This window comes from Branchiostoma belcheri, unplaced genomic scaffold, assembly GCF_001625305.1.
Source record: "Branchiostoma belcheri isolate BF01 breed outbred unplaced genomic scaffold, Haploidv18h27 scaffold5, whole genome shotgun sequence".
Classification (NCBI taxonomy): Eukaryota; Metazoa; Chordata; class Leptocardii; order Amphioxiformes; family Branchiostomatidae; genus Branchiostoma; species Branchiostoma belcheri.
Window position 1 is genome coordinate 8,157,121 of NW_017804131.1, and position 15,022 is coordinate 8,172,142.

The window sequence follows — 15,022 nt, forward strand, 5'->3', positions numbered from 1 at the left end:
GATATTCGCACGAAAGAGTTGCCTATTGTACGTGTGCGCGGCCCAGCGTAAGATCGACGATATTCGCACGAATAGGGTAGCTGCGCGCCCCCCGCTCTCAGGTGAAGAAACTCGCAGCCTGCGACTTTCGTCCCCTAGGACGACGAAACTCGCTGTGCGATTCTCTGCAAATCGCATACGATTATATACCTGTATAAAGACAAAGACATATCAGTCTACCTGTGAGTTCAGCAATGTTATTCTGCAGTTGTGTTGTCCCACAAGCACTGTGAAGTCTTTGATACCATGTACACTGTCAAGGTGGTCACCCTTCAAAAATAGAGAGGAAGTATAAACTTGAGATTGGTTATACTTTCTATAAAATCCTCCTCTAGTTAAACTGAAGACAGTTTGTGCTTTCTTATTATCTAATTGCAATGACAATACTTTTCCTTGAAGCTTTAATGGGGATAATATGTTAGATATCTGGTACTGTACAACTAAAACAACTGTCAACATTCATTGCCTAAAATATCTGAACTACTGCACATCCTTTTTTTGCTTTTAAATGACCATTATAATTCCAATGACAATACTTTTCCTTGAAGCTCTAATGGGGATAATATATTAGATATCTGGTACAGTAACTGTAACTATCAAACAAAACAACTGTCAACATTCATCTCCTAAAATATCCTCTTTTTCTGCTTTTAAAGATATATGAGAGGTTCACTTTTTCTCACAGTTACATGTACATACCTTGAGCATCAATGTTCTTCCAGATTTTGGATACCTCTTACTGAGGTCAAAACTGAAGAACTCAGGGTCTGGGTAGTAGGTAAAATGTCTCAGGTCTGGGGACGGCTCATCAACCACTCCATCTAACACCAGAGAGAGCTGCACTGTGATTGGCTGTGGAGCTGAAAGTGGGAGGAGCCTGCCAGTGATGTTGGGTGATTGACAGATCATCTGAGTGGACCTGGATGACTCGGAATGGATGCAAGCCTGAAAGGAAAAATTATGTCATATTTCTGAAACATTTTATGCAAAAGTTAATGTCAACTCTACATTCAACGATATGGACCATATGTATTACAGTGTAATTCACAATTTTTTCACAGTACTTTTGGGTTGAACTTCACAGTTTTCGCGGTACTGCGAACTTATCATTACTGTGAACAAATAATTTGCTGACTTTCTTTTTTCTACACCTGCCGCCACAGTGAGCATAAAGTTCCGCAAACATGTAAATTCATGTAATTTCTCAGAACGCAAATTTTTGCTGCCTCGAACGTAAAGTGAATTACAGTATAATATTATATCCCTTTGTGTATAAATCTGCAATATCATGTATTTAATTTTTAGTACTTCAAACATAGCATACTGTTCTAATGCCTAAATGTGTATATACATAATGATTCATAATTAAAACCATTACTGGATAAAGGATTTTGAGTGTCTTATTCTGTGCCTACCTTGCTGAATGAGACCACTTCATTCCCCTGTAGAAAACTGATGTTCATCATAGGCTGAGCCACACTATGTAGGTTCACACCTGTTACATTGAGTTCAGTACCTCCACTGGAAAGAGAAACATTTCATGTTCATATTTTGAAATAGAAGTGTTATTTATCTGTCAATCTGGATGCTGTTTAAATATGAAAAGGTATGTGAAAAAAAGGATCCAAAGTGGCAAGTTATGAAAATTTCTGCCTAGCCTAACAAAATTCTGTTACAAACAAGACATCAAAATCAAAAGAGGGATCTTGCATTACAGTTAGACATCCAATGCTACTAAAGCTATGTAGTTTCAGGGCGACACAACAAATTAATATAATATTCTGGATGATCTGAGGAAATCTGTCTGATATGGACATTTACTGACATTTCTTAGCACCATTCAAGATACTTGAAGCGTTTGAATGTAAGGCGTCTCTTTATTTTTTGGCACCACCCATAAATAGCTAGATCCAGCCCACAATAACTAAACAAGCAACCGTTTTCCATCAGTCAAATATCAGGCAAATGTCAGTGTGCTATGGGACAGGTTTGATTCAAATTACTACATCAATAAAGGATGAGAAAATTGACTCGGAAAATCCAGTTCTGCCAACCTGAATTGTATTGATGCAAAAATGTTCTATTTGTGTATCACCTGCAGGGTTTGAAATTAAAGGTGTTCCAATGGCCACTGACCACTAAAATTTAGGCTGGGACAACTAAAAAGACACTTTGGGACATTTTGGGGACAATAGAAAAATAACATCAGAATGCCAGCCCTTCTTTTGTTTATCAGGCACATGTCCCGGATTTTTGATCCAGAAAAGTCCCCCTGAATTTCCCATCTACTCTGCAATTATAGTGCACCTGGGAGTGAACATAAGCAAAACTAGAGAGGCCGACATTTGCTTGGGAGCAAATACAGCATATTTCAGTCCATCTCCCTCCCACGCAAAAGTGGACTATTCCAAACTTACCCCAGTGTAAAACTGGCAAAGATTCTCAAATAAATGAATTATATAGTATCTATGTAATTGAGAACAAAGATGCAAGAACAAGCACATTGAATCTCGAAAGCTTTACTAATCTTCTTACAGGTATGCAAATACTAACAATGATGAGATTTGATACATTTTGAAGGTCTTAGGCACATAAAATTGAATGTGTGGGTCATTACCCACGACTTACGTGAAATGTGACCTCAGGTAACCCGCAATGGAACACGTGTTCCATGGCCAACGGCAGATGGAACGTGCCATTCTTTAGATAGAACATGGAACGGGTATAGCACTTTTGACCCTTTTTTTTGCTGAAAATAGCCATTAAAGTCCCCCAAATGAGTCATTTGAAAGTGGTGTATGCCAAATATGTGACTGCTGTTCTGTAGACACATGTTCAAGGTACCCTTATACCGAATTTCAGATCATTTGGTTGTAAAACCAGGGCTCAGGATCCAAAAATCCATTTTTTGGCGAAAAATGCCCCAAAAAACCTTCATAAAAATTTTTCAAAGGCATGTATCAAAAAAATGAAAAAAGAGCCTGGGGGTATTGGCTCACTCTACCTCCATGCCAAATTTCAAGTCATTTGGCTGAATGATGGCGGAGTTGAATCCCTTTGACTGTTTGGCAGGAGAAGGAGAAGAAGAAGGAGAAGAAACATCAGAGAACACAATATATTTCATCCATACCATGGTATGGACTGAAATATAATAAAGTTGACTTCAAGTTGAACTTGAAGTCATACAATATTTAAAAAAAAAACAGGTTGGGACAGTTCATCCTCACTTTGGGATAATTGAGATTTATTTTTGGGACAGTGCTGGGACAATAGGAAAAAAAAGTTAATTTCGAGGCCTGACCTGTAGGAGCTTCTCTTTGGGTTGATGTCAGTGACTGTAGGGTTCTCTGTATATGTGTACAAGTCAGCGGCGTATCGTGTGGCTCTGTCCCAAGTCAGCATGACAGGTCCAGACGTCAGTTCAGAAGTTGAGGCAGTCACGCACACCAAAGTATCACCTGAAATACTGGAAAAGAGATGACCATTAGTTAGTAAAATTCTAAAACTTCAAATATTGCCTCCATGGAAACTGATAGCTTGCAAATAACTGCCAAGTACCAGGTTTCTAGCCAGCAACCTGTTTTTCCCGTCAATTGCAAAAACTTTGTGGCATGTGACAGAAAGATTTTTCCAATCCGCAATCCGTCAACCTTGATGGACAAAATTGATGAAAATCTTGGTCACAAATATAAAAACATCCAAAGGACCACCACCAACAACTCTCAACCCCATGATTTGCCTCCCAAAATGTGGAAAATTGTGTTTTTAAAGGTTTGAAAATACAAAATTTGTCCCCGCCCCCCAGATTGGGAGCACTCTTCCCCCAGGTCGGATCATAAGCCTGGGCTGACGGAAAAAGATTTCAAGTTGGCTGGAGCCCTGTGGTGCTTGTCCAGTTCCCCTGAGTGTTGTTACCTGTATCTGTATAGCTGGTATAATCGCCCTTCGGGGTAACACAGCAGCTTCGCAGGCACACGGCAGCAGCTGGCTATATTACAAACATGACCTGTTTCACCCAATCTCTGCACATTTAACTGTAGAAGTTGCTTAAGTGATGATGCCCCAACTGTATATTGATGAAACGATTTCCACTCTACGATTGTTCTTGGAAAATACAAGTCTTTGGATGCCTCAATTCTTGGTTGATAACTCTTACCTCTGGATGTTGCACACCTGTCCTGCTACAGACACCTGAGGGCCACTGCTGGTATCCAGGTGTTGTCCTTTGATGGTTAGAACAGTCCCACCTGCCTTGGGACCTAGTGTTGGACTGATACTTGTCACCACAGGATCCTGTAGTTAATAAATAGATTCTTTATTGACACAACAAAAAAGTACAGAGACTTTTGTATGGTCTTCTACGACTTAACTAAAGATCTAACAAAGCTAAATACATGTGTGGATAACGTTATCTTACGTACAGAGTATATGTATGATGTAACAATAAAGGTTAACTATTCTCTAACATATGTTCTCTAAGATTGAAACATTCTTTAATGTATTTTCCTATTTGAACACTGTATTGGTTATCTCCCCTGAGAATGTAGTTGCATTTATCTATAGGATCTAAGTATTGAAATGAATTGAACAAGCGGAAAGAAAGATAAATGAATGGATGAAAGACCTTTATTGTACATTTGTGCTCTTACAAGCTACTAGTATTAGGAAGTTCAGGTCATGAGTAAGTAAAAAAGTAAGAAAATTAATCACTTTATGTTCGTGGTAGCAAAAGTTCTGAGAAAAATTATACAAGTATAGAGCGTATCTCATGTCTGTGTAATGCACAGTCACCAGCAACATGACACTCAGTTTTATCTAAATTACAATATTGGCAAATTTTTGGCTGCACAGGATCATGCAATAACATTAACGTGAACATTAGACCTGTCCTTGGTGCTGAACCACATACAACTGAATCTGCCAGATTGTGAAATACATGTAAGTTGTTACATTACTTAATAATACTTTGTTGAAACAAATATACACATATACTAGTACACCAGTTGTGTATATGAGGTGCTGTACCTGTCCTTGGTGCTGAATGACATACAACTGAGTCTGTCCAATTTTGAAATACATGTAACATTTCTTGTAAGTTGTGCTTTGCATGAATTGACACTCACCACATAGCTGTAGGGGAGCCTGGAGTAGCCTGTGCCACTGATGGTGTAGCCTAGAACTGCAGACTCCTCATGGACCTCCACTGTCACAAAACCCTGGGCCTCCTCACTGGGGGCTGTGGTGCAAACAATCCTACACACATACACAGTCAACAACAGGATTTACATGTAGGTTTGTGAGCCAAAAAAAGAAGTTTTCGACCATACTGTAAATCATACAAAGCAGCTGCAAACTGAGAAAATACAATGTACATGTAACATCTGTGACCATAATATCACCAGGGTCCATAATATCGCCACCTTGAGAAACAGTGTGCTTGAAGATATTTATACTGCAACATACTTTTGGTATGCACTCCTTCACACTTCAAATGCACATACCTAGGGTATGTTGCAGTAAAAATATCTTTAAACACACTATTTCTCAAGGTGGTGATATTATGGACTCTGGTGATATTATGGACACAGATGTTACATGCCATAAATAAAAAAAAAGAATTTGGAAACGACTTATGTTGTAGAATGCCAAAATCTGAATTCTAAAGGAAAAGCAGAAAAAGTTAAGAAATGAAAATGATGAGTCTATTATTCACCATACCATACTCTGTGTGTTTAGTCATTTGTTCAACATTCATGACCACGTACATTTCATAATGAAAACGTTCCTTTTTTGCCAAACATTTTCCTTTTTTTATTCGCATGCTTGCATCAACTTGGATTTCCAGAGTATGTCAAATCAACATTGCCTAATCGAAAATGATGGGTAATAGTCGCGTGATTGAATGCTTTGCACTTACTTGTTGAAGTCACTTGCATGTTCCAGTAGCATGCACTCCTGTCCCCAGATCCTCACAATGTGTGTGTCAGCCATGGCCATGTCACCCAGGTTGTCTCCCAGGATTGTGATGTTTGTACCTCCATCTACTGGCCCTGATGTAGGACTAAACTGAAGGAAGGAAAATTCGTCTGTTTAATTTGCAAAGGTTTACAGTGTTTTCCAAAGATGACATTGATTCAAAGTCAGACTTTGGAATCTTGCCATTGTATAATACTGAATGTAGATGGTTCTTCTGAGGGGTCATTTGAAATGTGAAGATGTGTGGTGTAGCAGAGTGTTAAGCTCAGAACCAAGAGGTCCCGGGTTCGAATCTTGTCATGTCACTGATCTTGAGCTCTTGTGAAATGCACTATGCACAACTTTCTTCCTTTCAGGTGAAAATGAGTACATAGATTCCCATTGCAAGTTTTCACTAAAGCTACACCAATTTCACTTAATTTTTTTTCTGATTTGAAAAAAAAAAGATTGTAGTTCTGAATCAACTCAAATATGCTCATATTTTGTCCCCTCCTGTTGTAGCATTTGGGGCTATAATAGGATGCGTAGACCTGGTTTTATTTTTTTTCCCTGTCTCTTCATATTTTTTTCTGAATAAATCCGAGAAACAACAAATTAAATTGGTGTGGCCTAATGAATAATAATAATAATGAAGAAGATGATGATGATAAATAATGTTGTTCATTTTTAACGATCAATGGTGATGATGATGATGATAATCATCAAGATAATTAAGCAGGTACAACTGATATGTCATACATCACACTTACTTCGTAGATAACTGGAGGACAGGTATCTCTGGACCACTGGATGTCCCTCATGCAGTCCTGCCTGGTACTGCAGGCCCCTTGTCCTTTGCACCAGCCACACTCCAGACCAGGGTCCTCCACAGTGATACAGGTCCCACAGTCCTGGTACAAGCTACAGCTCTTCAGGGGTAACTTGGTCACCTAGGAACATATAGAGATGTACAACAAGACTGTTATTCACAATATGGTCATGACAGATATTGGTATACATGTACACATGTATGTACAATGTAGGTTTGAGAGCATTGAAATTAGTTTTTGGGAATTATAGGTGAACTGCTGGTGAAGTTAAAAATTGTGTGCACAGAGAATTTTTTGGGTGCACTATATAAAATAAAGAAATAAAATGTGTATTACTATTTTGTATTAATAATGAGTCATTTGGAGCTTTCAAAAAATGCTGAGGAACCCAAATTTTAACTTTAAAATTTTCAACAACTACTACAATTATGCATATGGAAAAAGCTTAATAATGATAACAACTGCTTCAAAATTTCTTTTACATGAAAAAAATGTTCCAGTAAATTCCAATATCAATCATAAAATCAGCAAAGCATTTTCAGCGGAGAAAAATTACCAGTCAGTAACATTCAGTATAAACTGCAATGTCACTTCAAGAAGTTTAAAAATGTAAGCTCCTTGGTACTTAACATAAATACATGTACCAAGTCAGAATTAACAATAAAAGTTCAATTTTGAACCTGAAGAATTAAGGTGTATATACATTGCCATGTAATACTTTAATTACCAACTTTATGGTAGCAAAATTTCGCGGTCTGAGAAAATTGTTCCGGGTGGCTGCAGGTGCAGCAAAAAGAACTCAGCAAGTTATTGTTCACAGTATAAATGATAAGTTTGCAGCACAGAGATGACCATGCAAACTGCAACTATAAAAGTACAGCAAAAAATTGTGATTTACAGTATGCGTGACATGTTCTTTGTTCCCCATATCTCATCACTACAACTGTTTGGCAAAGCCCCAAAGCTAAACACATCAAAGACAACCCCCTTGGGCTGTGAATGGATATTATCGGGCAGATTAACTCCAGTCCTTCCTTTTCTGATTTAAAAACCAGAAGGAAACTTTTCTTACTAGGAAATTGACAGCATAAACAGTCTGGACTGGAAAAGGACAGGAAATGTTCCAATGTAGGAAAAATATCAACTTGGGAGGCAAAAAAACTTGGGTTGCTTTTCAGTTAACAACCATGTGTTTATGAATTTTGAGATTTACAATTTGACCCCTCCCATCTTGACAGTACCCAGAAAGGCTAACACTGTATATGTACCTGGAGTTGCTATAATGGTTGTGCTAGGGTCACGTGGTGCAACGACAGCGTGTTTAACTGAGAACCATTATGTCCCAGGTTCGAATCCTGCCATGTCACCGATCTTGTGCCCTTAGGCCACACCAATTTAATTTCTTGGTTAACGGATTTTTCTAGAAAAATAATGGAGCGGGCGGGCGAAAAAAAAAATAAAAATAAAAACAGGCCTAGGCATCGTATTATGGCCCAAAATGGTACGATAGGAGCCATGAAGTCAACACACCAGGCTGGTTCAAAATTTAAACAATGAATTTTGAAGTTTTAATGATACCATTGCATTGAAAGATGGAATAACTGTAACAACTAGGATAAAAAGGACTGTTTTCAACTGTTCAGGGCAAAATATCAGCATTTTGCAGTTGATTATGGATTTTTATTTTTATTTGCAAATGAGAAAAAAATGAAGCGGCAAATCCGTTAACCAAGAAATTAAATTGGTGTGGCCTTAGGAAAGGCACTTAACACGACTTTCCCAACTTTCCCCAGGTGGAAATGAGTACCTATCTTCAGTTAAGGACGTCCCTCGGATAGGACGTTAAAATGACGTCCCTCAGATAGGACATAAATGGAAGTCCTGTGTGGGGAGAGGCACACCCTATATATATACGCACACTAAGGAACCCACCGCACTTATTAAAAAGAGTAGGGGACCTTCGCTGTGTGACTGTTGCAAACCTTACAGTGTAATGGCTGCACCTGAGTTAGTAGCCTGGTTATCAGACCTATTATAGCTCCCGAGTCCTACATCCTCTGTGGAAAGGATGTAGGACTTGGGAAGTATAATAGGTCTGGTAACCAGGCTACTGAGTTAGTGCCGAATGGCAGCTGCAATTAAGCAACAACTTAGCCCTTGGCTGCAAGGAGACAGTTGCTGGCCCACCCAATAAAAATAACAATGCAGGGCTCAAAATTCATTTTTGGGAATAGGTGCACTGGTGGACCCAACCTAAAAAAATTAGGTGCACAAATTTTTTGGGTGCACCATATGAAACAAAACTGAAATGCAGGTCTTTAACTGCTCCACTTCTGATCTTGGATCTAAAATGAAAATCTTAAACAAGTACTACAACAAAGATTTTATTATTTCTCTGATCCTTTGAGACCAAGAATATCCGGTATACTATGATACATTTCTAATGTCAGAAATTCCTACAAAAATATCAGGGTGCACTAGTGCACCCACAGAAAAAATTAGGTGCACATCTCATTGAATTTTGGGTGCACTAAGGTGCACATGCACCCAGTATTTTGAGCCCAGCAATGACAACAGCACACACACCTGTTGCCCTGCCATGACATACAGGTGCTCCTCGGAGGGGTCCATCTCCATGTCCCTGTTGATGGGACGTCCATGTCCTATATCCAGGCTGATGAGAGGGGAGTTGTCAGTTTCTATATCCAGCATCATCTGGAAAAGAGGATCAGTCCATAATTTTATTAATTTAGTTCAGGCCAGTTCATTTGTTGCTTCTCAGATTGCCCTGTCCATTTTTTCCTGATTTGCAAAAAAAAAAAAAAAATTTTTTTTGTTCTAAATTAACTGCAAAATGCTCAATGAAAGACATATTTTGGCCCCTTTTCTTCCTAGTTCTTAAGTTTTTGAATGTAACGATGCAATTTTGTTTCATTAAAAGTTCAAAATCTATTGTTTTAATTATAAACCAGCCTGATATGTTCACTTCATGGTTCATATTGCTATTAACATTTCAGGCTATCATGGGGTGTCTTGGCCTGTTTTTTTTTTGCCCCATCGCTCCATATTTTTTCTGAGAAACAACAAATTAAATTGTGTGGCCTCATCATAAAACAGCTGGGTAGCCCGTTCAGCTAGTAGAAGCTGCTTTCCAATAGAGCCCAGCATACATTTACACAGGACAAGACATGCTTACATTTAGTCAAGCAACAGGTGGACAACAGTCAAATCTGATGCGTCAAAACAAAAGCATGTCCATAAATTAAAGTCATCATAATGTTCCAATGTCAAAACAATAAAGTCAGTAAATTGGACTGGAGGTCAGAGGTCACTATAAGTTTCATGTGGTCACTATAAGTTTCAGTTTTGGGGTTCCCATTGGATGTCATGCATATATTCAAATCAACATGGCCTTAGTGTAATTGCAATCAACTCCAATGACAGATACATGTACTACAAGAAAATCACTAGCATGTCATGATGACTACAGCTGTTCAAAAATGCAACATACATGTACCTTATGAATGAATCCATCTGCAGTACCAAGCATGGCCACCGTGTGTCCCTGCTGCACTGTGACAGCCAGACTGGTGACCAGCTTGTCAGAGAAGCTGTGTTCATCCAGGACACTGTAGTCATACAGTTCTCCTTCATCCGAAATTTCAATTGGACCAATCACACCAGACCCACAGAAATCTTCATCTATTTCTGTAGTCTGAAAAACAAAAAGTGATAATTATTTTTATGGGTTCACCACACCACGAAGTGGTGGTGAACCCATATTGCTTTTTCTGATGTTTCTTCTCCTCCTTCTCCTTCTTCTCCTGCCATTTTTTAAATGGATTCAGCTTCTTCATTTTAGGGCCCGAGGTCCTGAAATTTGGTATGGAGGTACAGTGGGCAAATACCCCTAGGCGTTTTTTAAATTATTGTGATACAGTCTTTTAGAATGGTTTTATTTGAGTTTTTTGGCTGTGTTATAGCAAATGTATTACTGTGTTAGTGTGCCTTGTTTACCACGTTTGGGCATGAGTCATCACAATGGAATGCAGGGCATCAACCAATAGGCATGCAGCTTTCCTCTATTCTTCTTGCTGATTGGCTGTTGGGATTTAACTTGATTAACAGACTGCACAGAGCATTTCCACCTGCACAGAGCATTTCTTGCTGATTGGCTGTTGGGATTTAACTTGATTAACACCTGCACAGAGCATTTCCATACTGACAGTATGTCTGTATTCAAGTGTTTTGGTAGGGATTTCAAGCTTTCCTGCTCCAGCATTGGAATGCGGGGCATGGACGTTTTTTTTATTTATTTTGAAAATCAACAGTTTGCATTATGCAATTAAAAATCCTAACCAATAAAGTAGGAAATAGCTATCCAACTGTTGTTTTAGTTGTATTTTACTTCATATTATAGTTATATCAATGTAAATCATTGTTTTCCCTTGTGTTTCTCATTCTTTCCCTGCCATGTCGTAAAATGTGGTGAACCCATCGCTGTATTTGCTCCAAAGCAAATATTGGCCTTTCTAGTTTATAACTGCCACTTTAATGATCAGGAAAGAAAGGAGAACCCACCAAAACTAAAACCCACTCATTATATAAAAGTTGGACACTTTGTCTTCCACAGCTTCTAAAAAAGATGACAAACCCAAAAAGTTTAGATTGTATTCTAAATAGAATAGTCACTTGTTTCACATTGTATGTACATGTAATGTTATGTTGTATATGTTGTATGATGCAACTAGCCTTTGGGCATAAATTTGCAAATGAATTTTCTCTACATGTATTTGGTATTGAAATGTGACATCTGTGTCCATAATATCACCAGGGTCCATAATATCACCACCTTGAGAAATAGTGTGCTTAAAGAGATATTTTTACTGCAACATACCCTAGGTATGTACATTTGATGTGTGAAGGAGTGCATACCAAAAGTATGTTGCAGTAAAAATATCTTTAAGCACACTATTTCTCAAGGTGGCGATAGACCCTGGTGATATTATGGACACAGATGTTATCAAATATGACCATTCTTTTCTTCTAATATTAAACCACATTCATTCCTTACTTGACACTTAACTATAAATACCAGCTAAGTTGCCTTCCTATGATGACTAACTCTTGCCTTCAGCAAAAGCCTTCCTGATGACAGACATAAGACAGCAAGCGTGCAAGTTCAGCATGAATAAGCAGATATTTTAACTGCCCACTTTTCTCCTTTACAGGTTGTTGTTGACAACAGACACCTGGTTTCCTGTTGAAAACCAAGATCTGTAACCGAGTTACTGTAATTCACAATTTTTTCACAGTACTTTATACATGTATTTGCGGTTTCCCAGTCACTTCTGTACTGCAAACTTATCAGTACCGTGAACAAATAATTTCCTGACATTCTTTTTGCTGGACCTGTAGTCACTGTGAATGTATAGTTCTGCAAACATGTCCATTTTTCTCAGACCGCAAACTTTTGCTACTGCAAACATAAAGTGACTTACAGTACTCAAATCAGGAACTACAACTTGTTCTTTACATCCAAGAACACCCATGTAAAAGTCAATGGGTGTTAAGGCCACCCCAATTTAATTTGTTGTTTCTTGGATTCACCCTGTCCATTTTTTTCTGATTTGCAAAAAAAAAAAAAAAAGACTTAAGGTTCTGAATCAAATGCAAAATGCTCAATGAAAGACATATTTTGGCCCCAACAGTTGAAGAAAGTCCTTTTCTTCCCACTTAAATTGTTTATAATAAAGTTTTACAATGTAACAATGCAACTTTGTTTCATTAAAAGTTCAAAATCTATTGTTTTAATTATAAACCAGCCCGGTTTGTTGACTTCATGGCTCATATCATAACATTTCCGGTCTTCATGGGTGCCTTGGCCTGTTTTCTTTTTTTTATTTTCGCCCTGTCGCTTCATATTTTTTCTGAAAAAATCCCAGAAACAATTAATTGAATTGGTGTGGCCCCAAAAAACTCAATGTATGTAAAACTTAATATCCTTCCTACAAGACTGAATGAGAGCATATGTTTTCACTCTTTCAGATTGAGTCATAGCTGGCCGCCTTACACTTATCAGGGTAAGAATTTTATCTGTAGAAAGACCATGTTTCACGGCCTGAAATTTACTAAAACATAAACTTTGCAACTCTGCACTGTAGGTCTAAGATGCAAACAAGGCTTTTAAAAAAAGTTGTGTTTACTGTGAAAACATGGACCTTGAGAGAAAATATAGGGGAGCTGTATTTACTGTAATTTACTTTATGTTTAGGGTAGCAAAAGTTTGTGGTCTGAGAAAAATGGACATGTTCGCAGTGGCAGCAGGTACAGCAAAAAAAAAAGTTGGCAAATTGTAATGATGTAATATTCACTGTAATGATAAATTTGTGCAAAAACAGCGAATATAAAAGTACCGTAAAAAAAGTGATTTACAGTAACTTGAACCACTTACTGTCTGTTAACAGACCCTGTTATACAGGAGTGACTGCGAAAACCAGCGAATATATCAAAGTACCTAAAAACCGTAATTTACAGTAACTCGAACAACTTACTGTCTGCTGACAGACCCTGCTGTGCCCTGGCTGGTACAGGAATTCCAGCCCAGGCTGTCCCTGACCTCCGTAACATTCCTGAATTCCATCCTGAAAATGTGCACGGACATCCGACATAGGGAAGGTGCACAGCACCGAGCTGTTCTTGGGGACAGCGCTGTCCTCAGATTCACTCTCTGCGAAGACAGCAAACAAAACCTCATCTGTAGTTGTCATATGAGGGTGTGCGTGGGTCAGGTTCAGTCCAGGCTTGTGCAGTGTTGCAGCCTGTATGATCCCGTAGTTCTTTTCATCATGTCCGTAACAAGTGATGGGGAGTTCGGTGTAAGAGAAATACGCTCTGTCGTTCTGGCAAACGCGAACAAGTCTGGAGTGATAGGACTGCGAGTCGACGGACGTCTTCTGAACCGTGAGGAAGTAGCTGAATCCACCGTGGCTGAAACCGTCCACGTATTTGATCCTGTAATCCGATGCATAGTCGCCATTCACCGAGACATACGAACGTTGATGCTGAGTACTTAGACCGAAGTCGATTTTGTATTCTGAGGTGTGGCTGAGCGTTCTTGTTGAAACTGCTGGGATGGAGAACTCAGGTGGTTTGGTGGGATCATATTCTGCTGCGACGTACAAACCGTGGGTACCATCGTGCCCAGGTGCAAAGAAGGCGACAGCTGATTCCCCCGAGGCTACATACTTGGCTTTGCCATCATCATCATCGTTGAGAACATACTGTCCTGTCGCAATGTCTCCTAGAGGGTGAACAGAACAGGTGCCCTGCAGTACCGACCCACATGCTAGGAGAACACCGAGTGACTGGTCAACAAGTAGGATCTTGTTCTCATTGTCAGAAAGTACCTTCCCCTCCCTGCAATGTTGAGCAAATGGTTGACACTTTGAACTGTCCCAAACCGGCCCTGTCTTGTAGCTTTTCTGCAGCTCCAGGTCAGCTGACAGCTGGTATAAGACGTTAGTTGCTCCCAGGTAGACCCTTCCAGAGTTGTTGTCCACGGTTAAGTGTTGAAGTCTGTGTCCTAACTCCCCGGATTGGAAGTTTGGGAATTCCTTGGAATTCTGGCTGTTCCCTGCAGCGAATAGCAGACACAGGGTCACACTAAAGTTCAGAAAACACATAAAACCCGGGGGTGCCATCCTGAGTGCACAGTTGTGATTGGGACGGTCTAAGATAGAGACGAACACACACAGGAACAACACCAAGCTATCCCTGCAAACTAACGGACTGAGAGTGAGAAGGAGGAAGTAAAAAAGTTGCTGACAAGAGTTTCTGAAGTTTGGTAGACTTCCCGGTCGAGGCACCACCACTTCCGGTCCGCCTGCCAAAATTAAAGCATGACAACACACCCAGCATGTGACTCATCAGAACACTCACAAACACGTCCAACCACATGTTAGACTGCACTGTAACTTTCGAGATAAAAAGCTGAGGGTTTTGAGAAGGATTGGGGAAGTAATTTGTCATCATCCCTGGAAAAGAGGAAGGCTGTTTTGTTTCCTCGCTTCTGCTTTTTAATTATACTCCTGGGTGGGTGTCAAACTAGTATCGGGCCGTTAGCCGTTTTCCTTCGGCAGCCAAGAGCCCTTCGCCCGCCTATCTAAATTACTGTTACGGAGTTGAGCCCAGGAGAA

General features: G+C 39.3%; 1 protein-coding gene across 1 annotated transcript; it reads right to left on the minus strand.

Annotated features, from left to right (window-relative positions):
- Positions 1–198: 198 nt before the first annotated feature.
- On the minus strand, positions 199–14,777 carry LOC109480177 (plexin-A1-like). The gene is made up of 11 exons (XM_019782340.1): positions 13,379–14,777; positions 10,342–10,539; positions 9,411–9,539; positions 6,765–6,944; positions 5,957–6,105; positions 5,163–5,292; positions 4,196–4,332; positions 3,341–3,505; positions 1,455–1,560; positions 739–984; positions 199–309 (listed from the first exon to the last, which is right to left on the minus strand). The coding sequence occupies exons 1-11, from the start codon at positions 14,525–14,527 to the stop codon at positions 211–213; spliced, it is 2,688 nt and encodes an 895-aa protein (XP_019637899.1). The 5' UTR covers positions 14,528–14,777; the 3' UTR covers positions 199–210.
- Between the last annotated feature and the right edge of the window lie 245 nt (positions 14,778–15,022).

Bases quoted from the DNA above. Each gene is read 5' to 3' on its own strand.
- LOC109480177 (XM_019782340.1), bottom strand. From the start codon at position 14,527: ATGGCACCCCCGGGTTTTATGTGTTTTCTGAACTTTAGTGTGACCCTG. The intron at 9,540-10,341 runs GTACATGTATGT...CCTCTTTTCCAG, and splicing joins CAGATGGATTCATTCATAAG to ATGATGCTGGATATAGAAAC. The intron at 5,293-5,956 runs GTAAGTGCAAAG...GTATGTGTGTAG, and splicing joins CATGCAAGTGACTTCAACAA to GATTGTTTGCACCACAGCCC.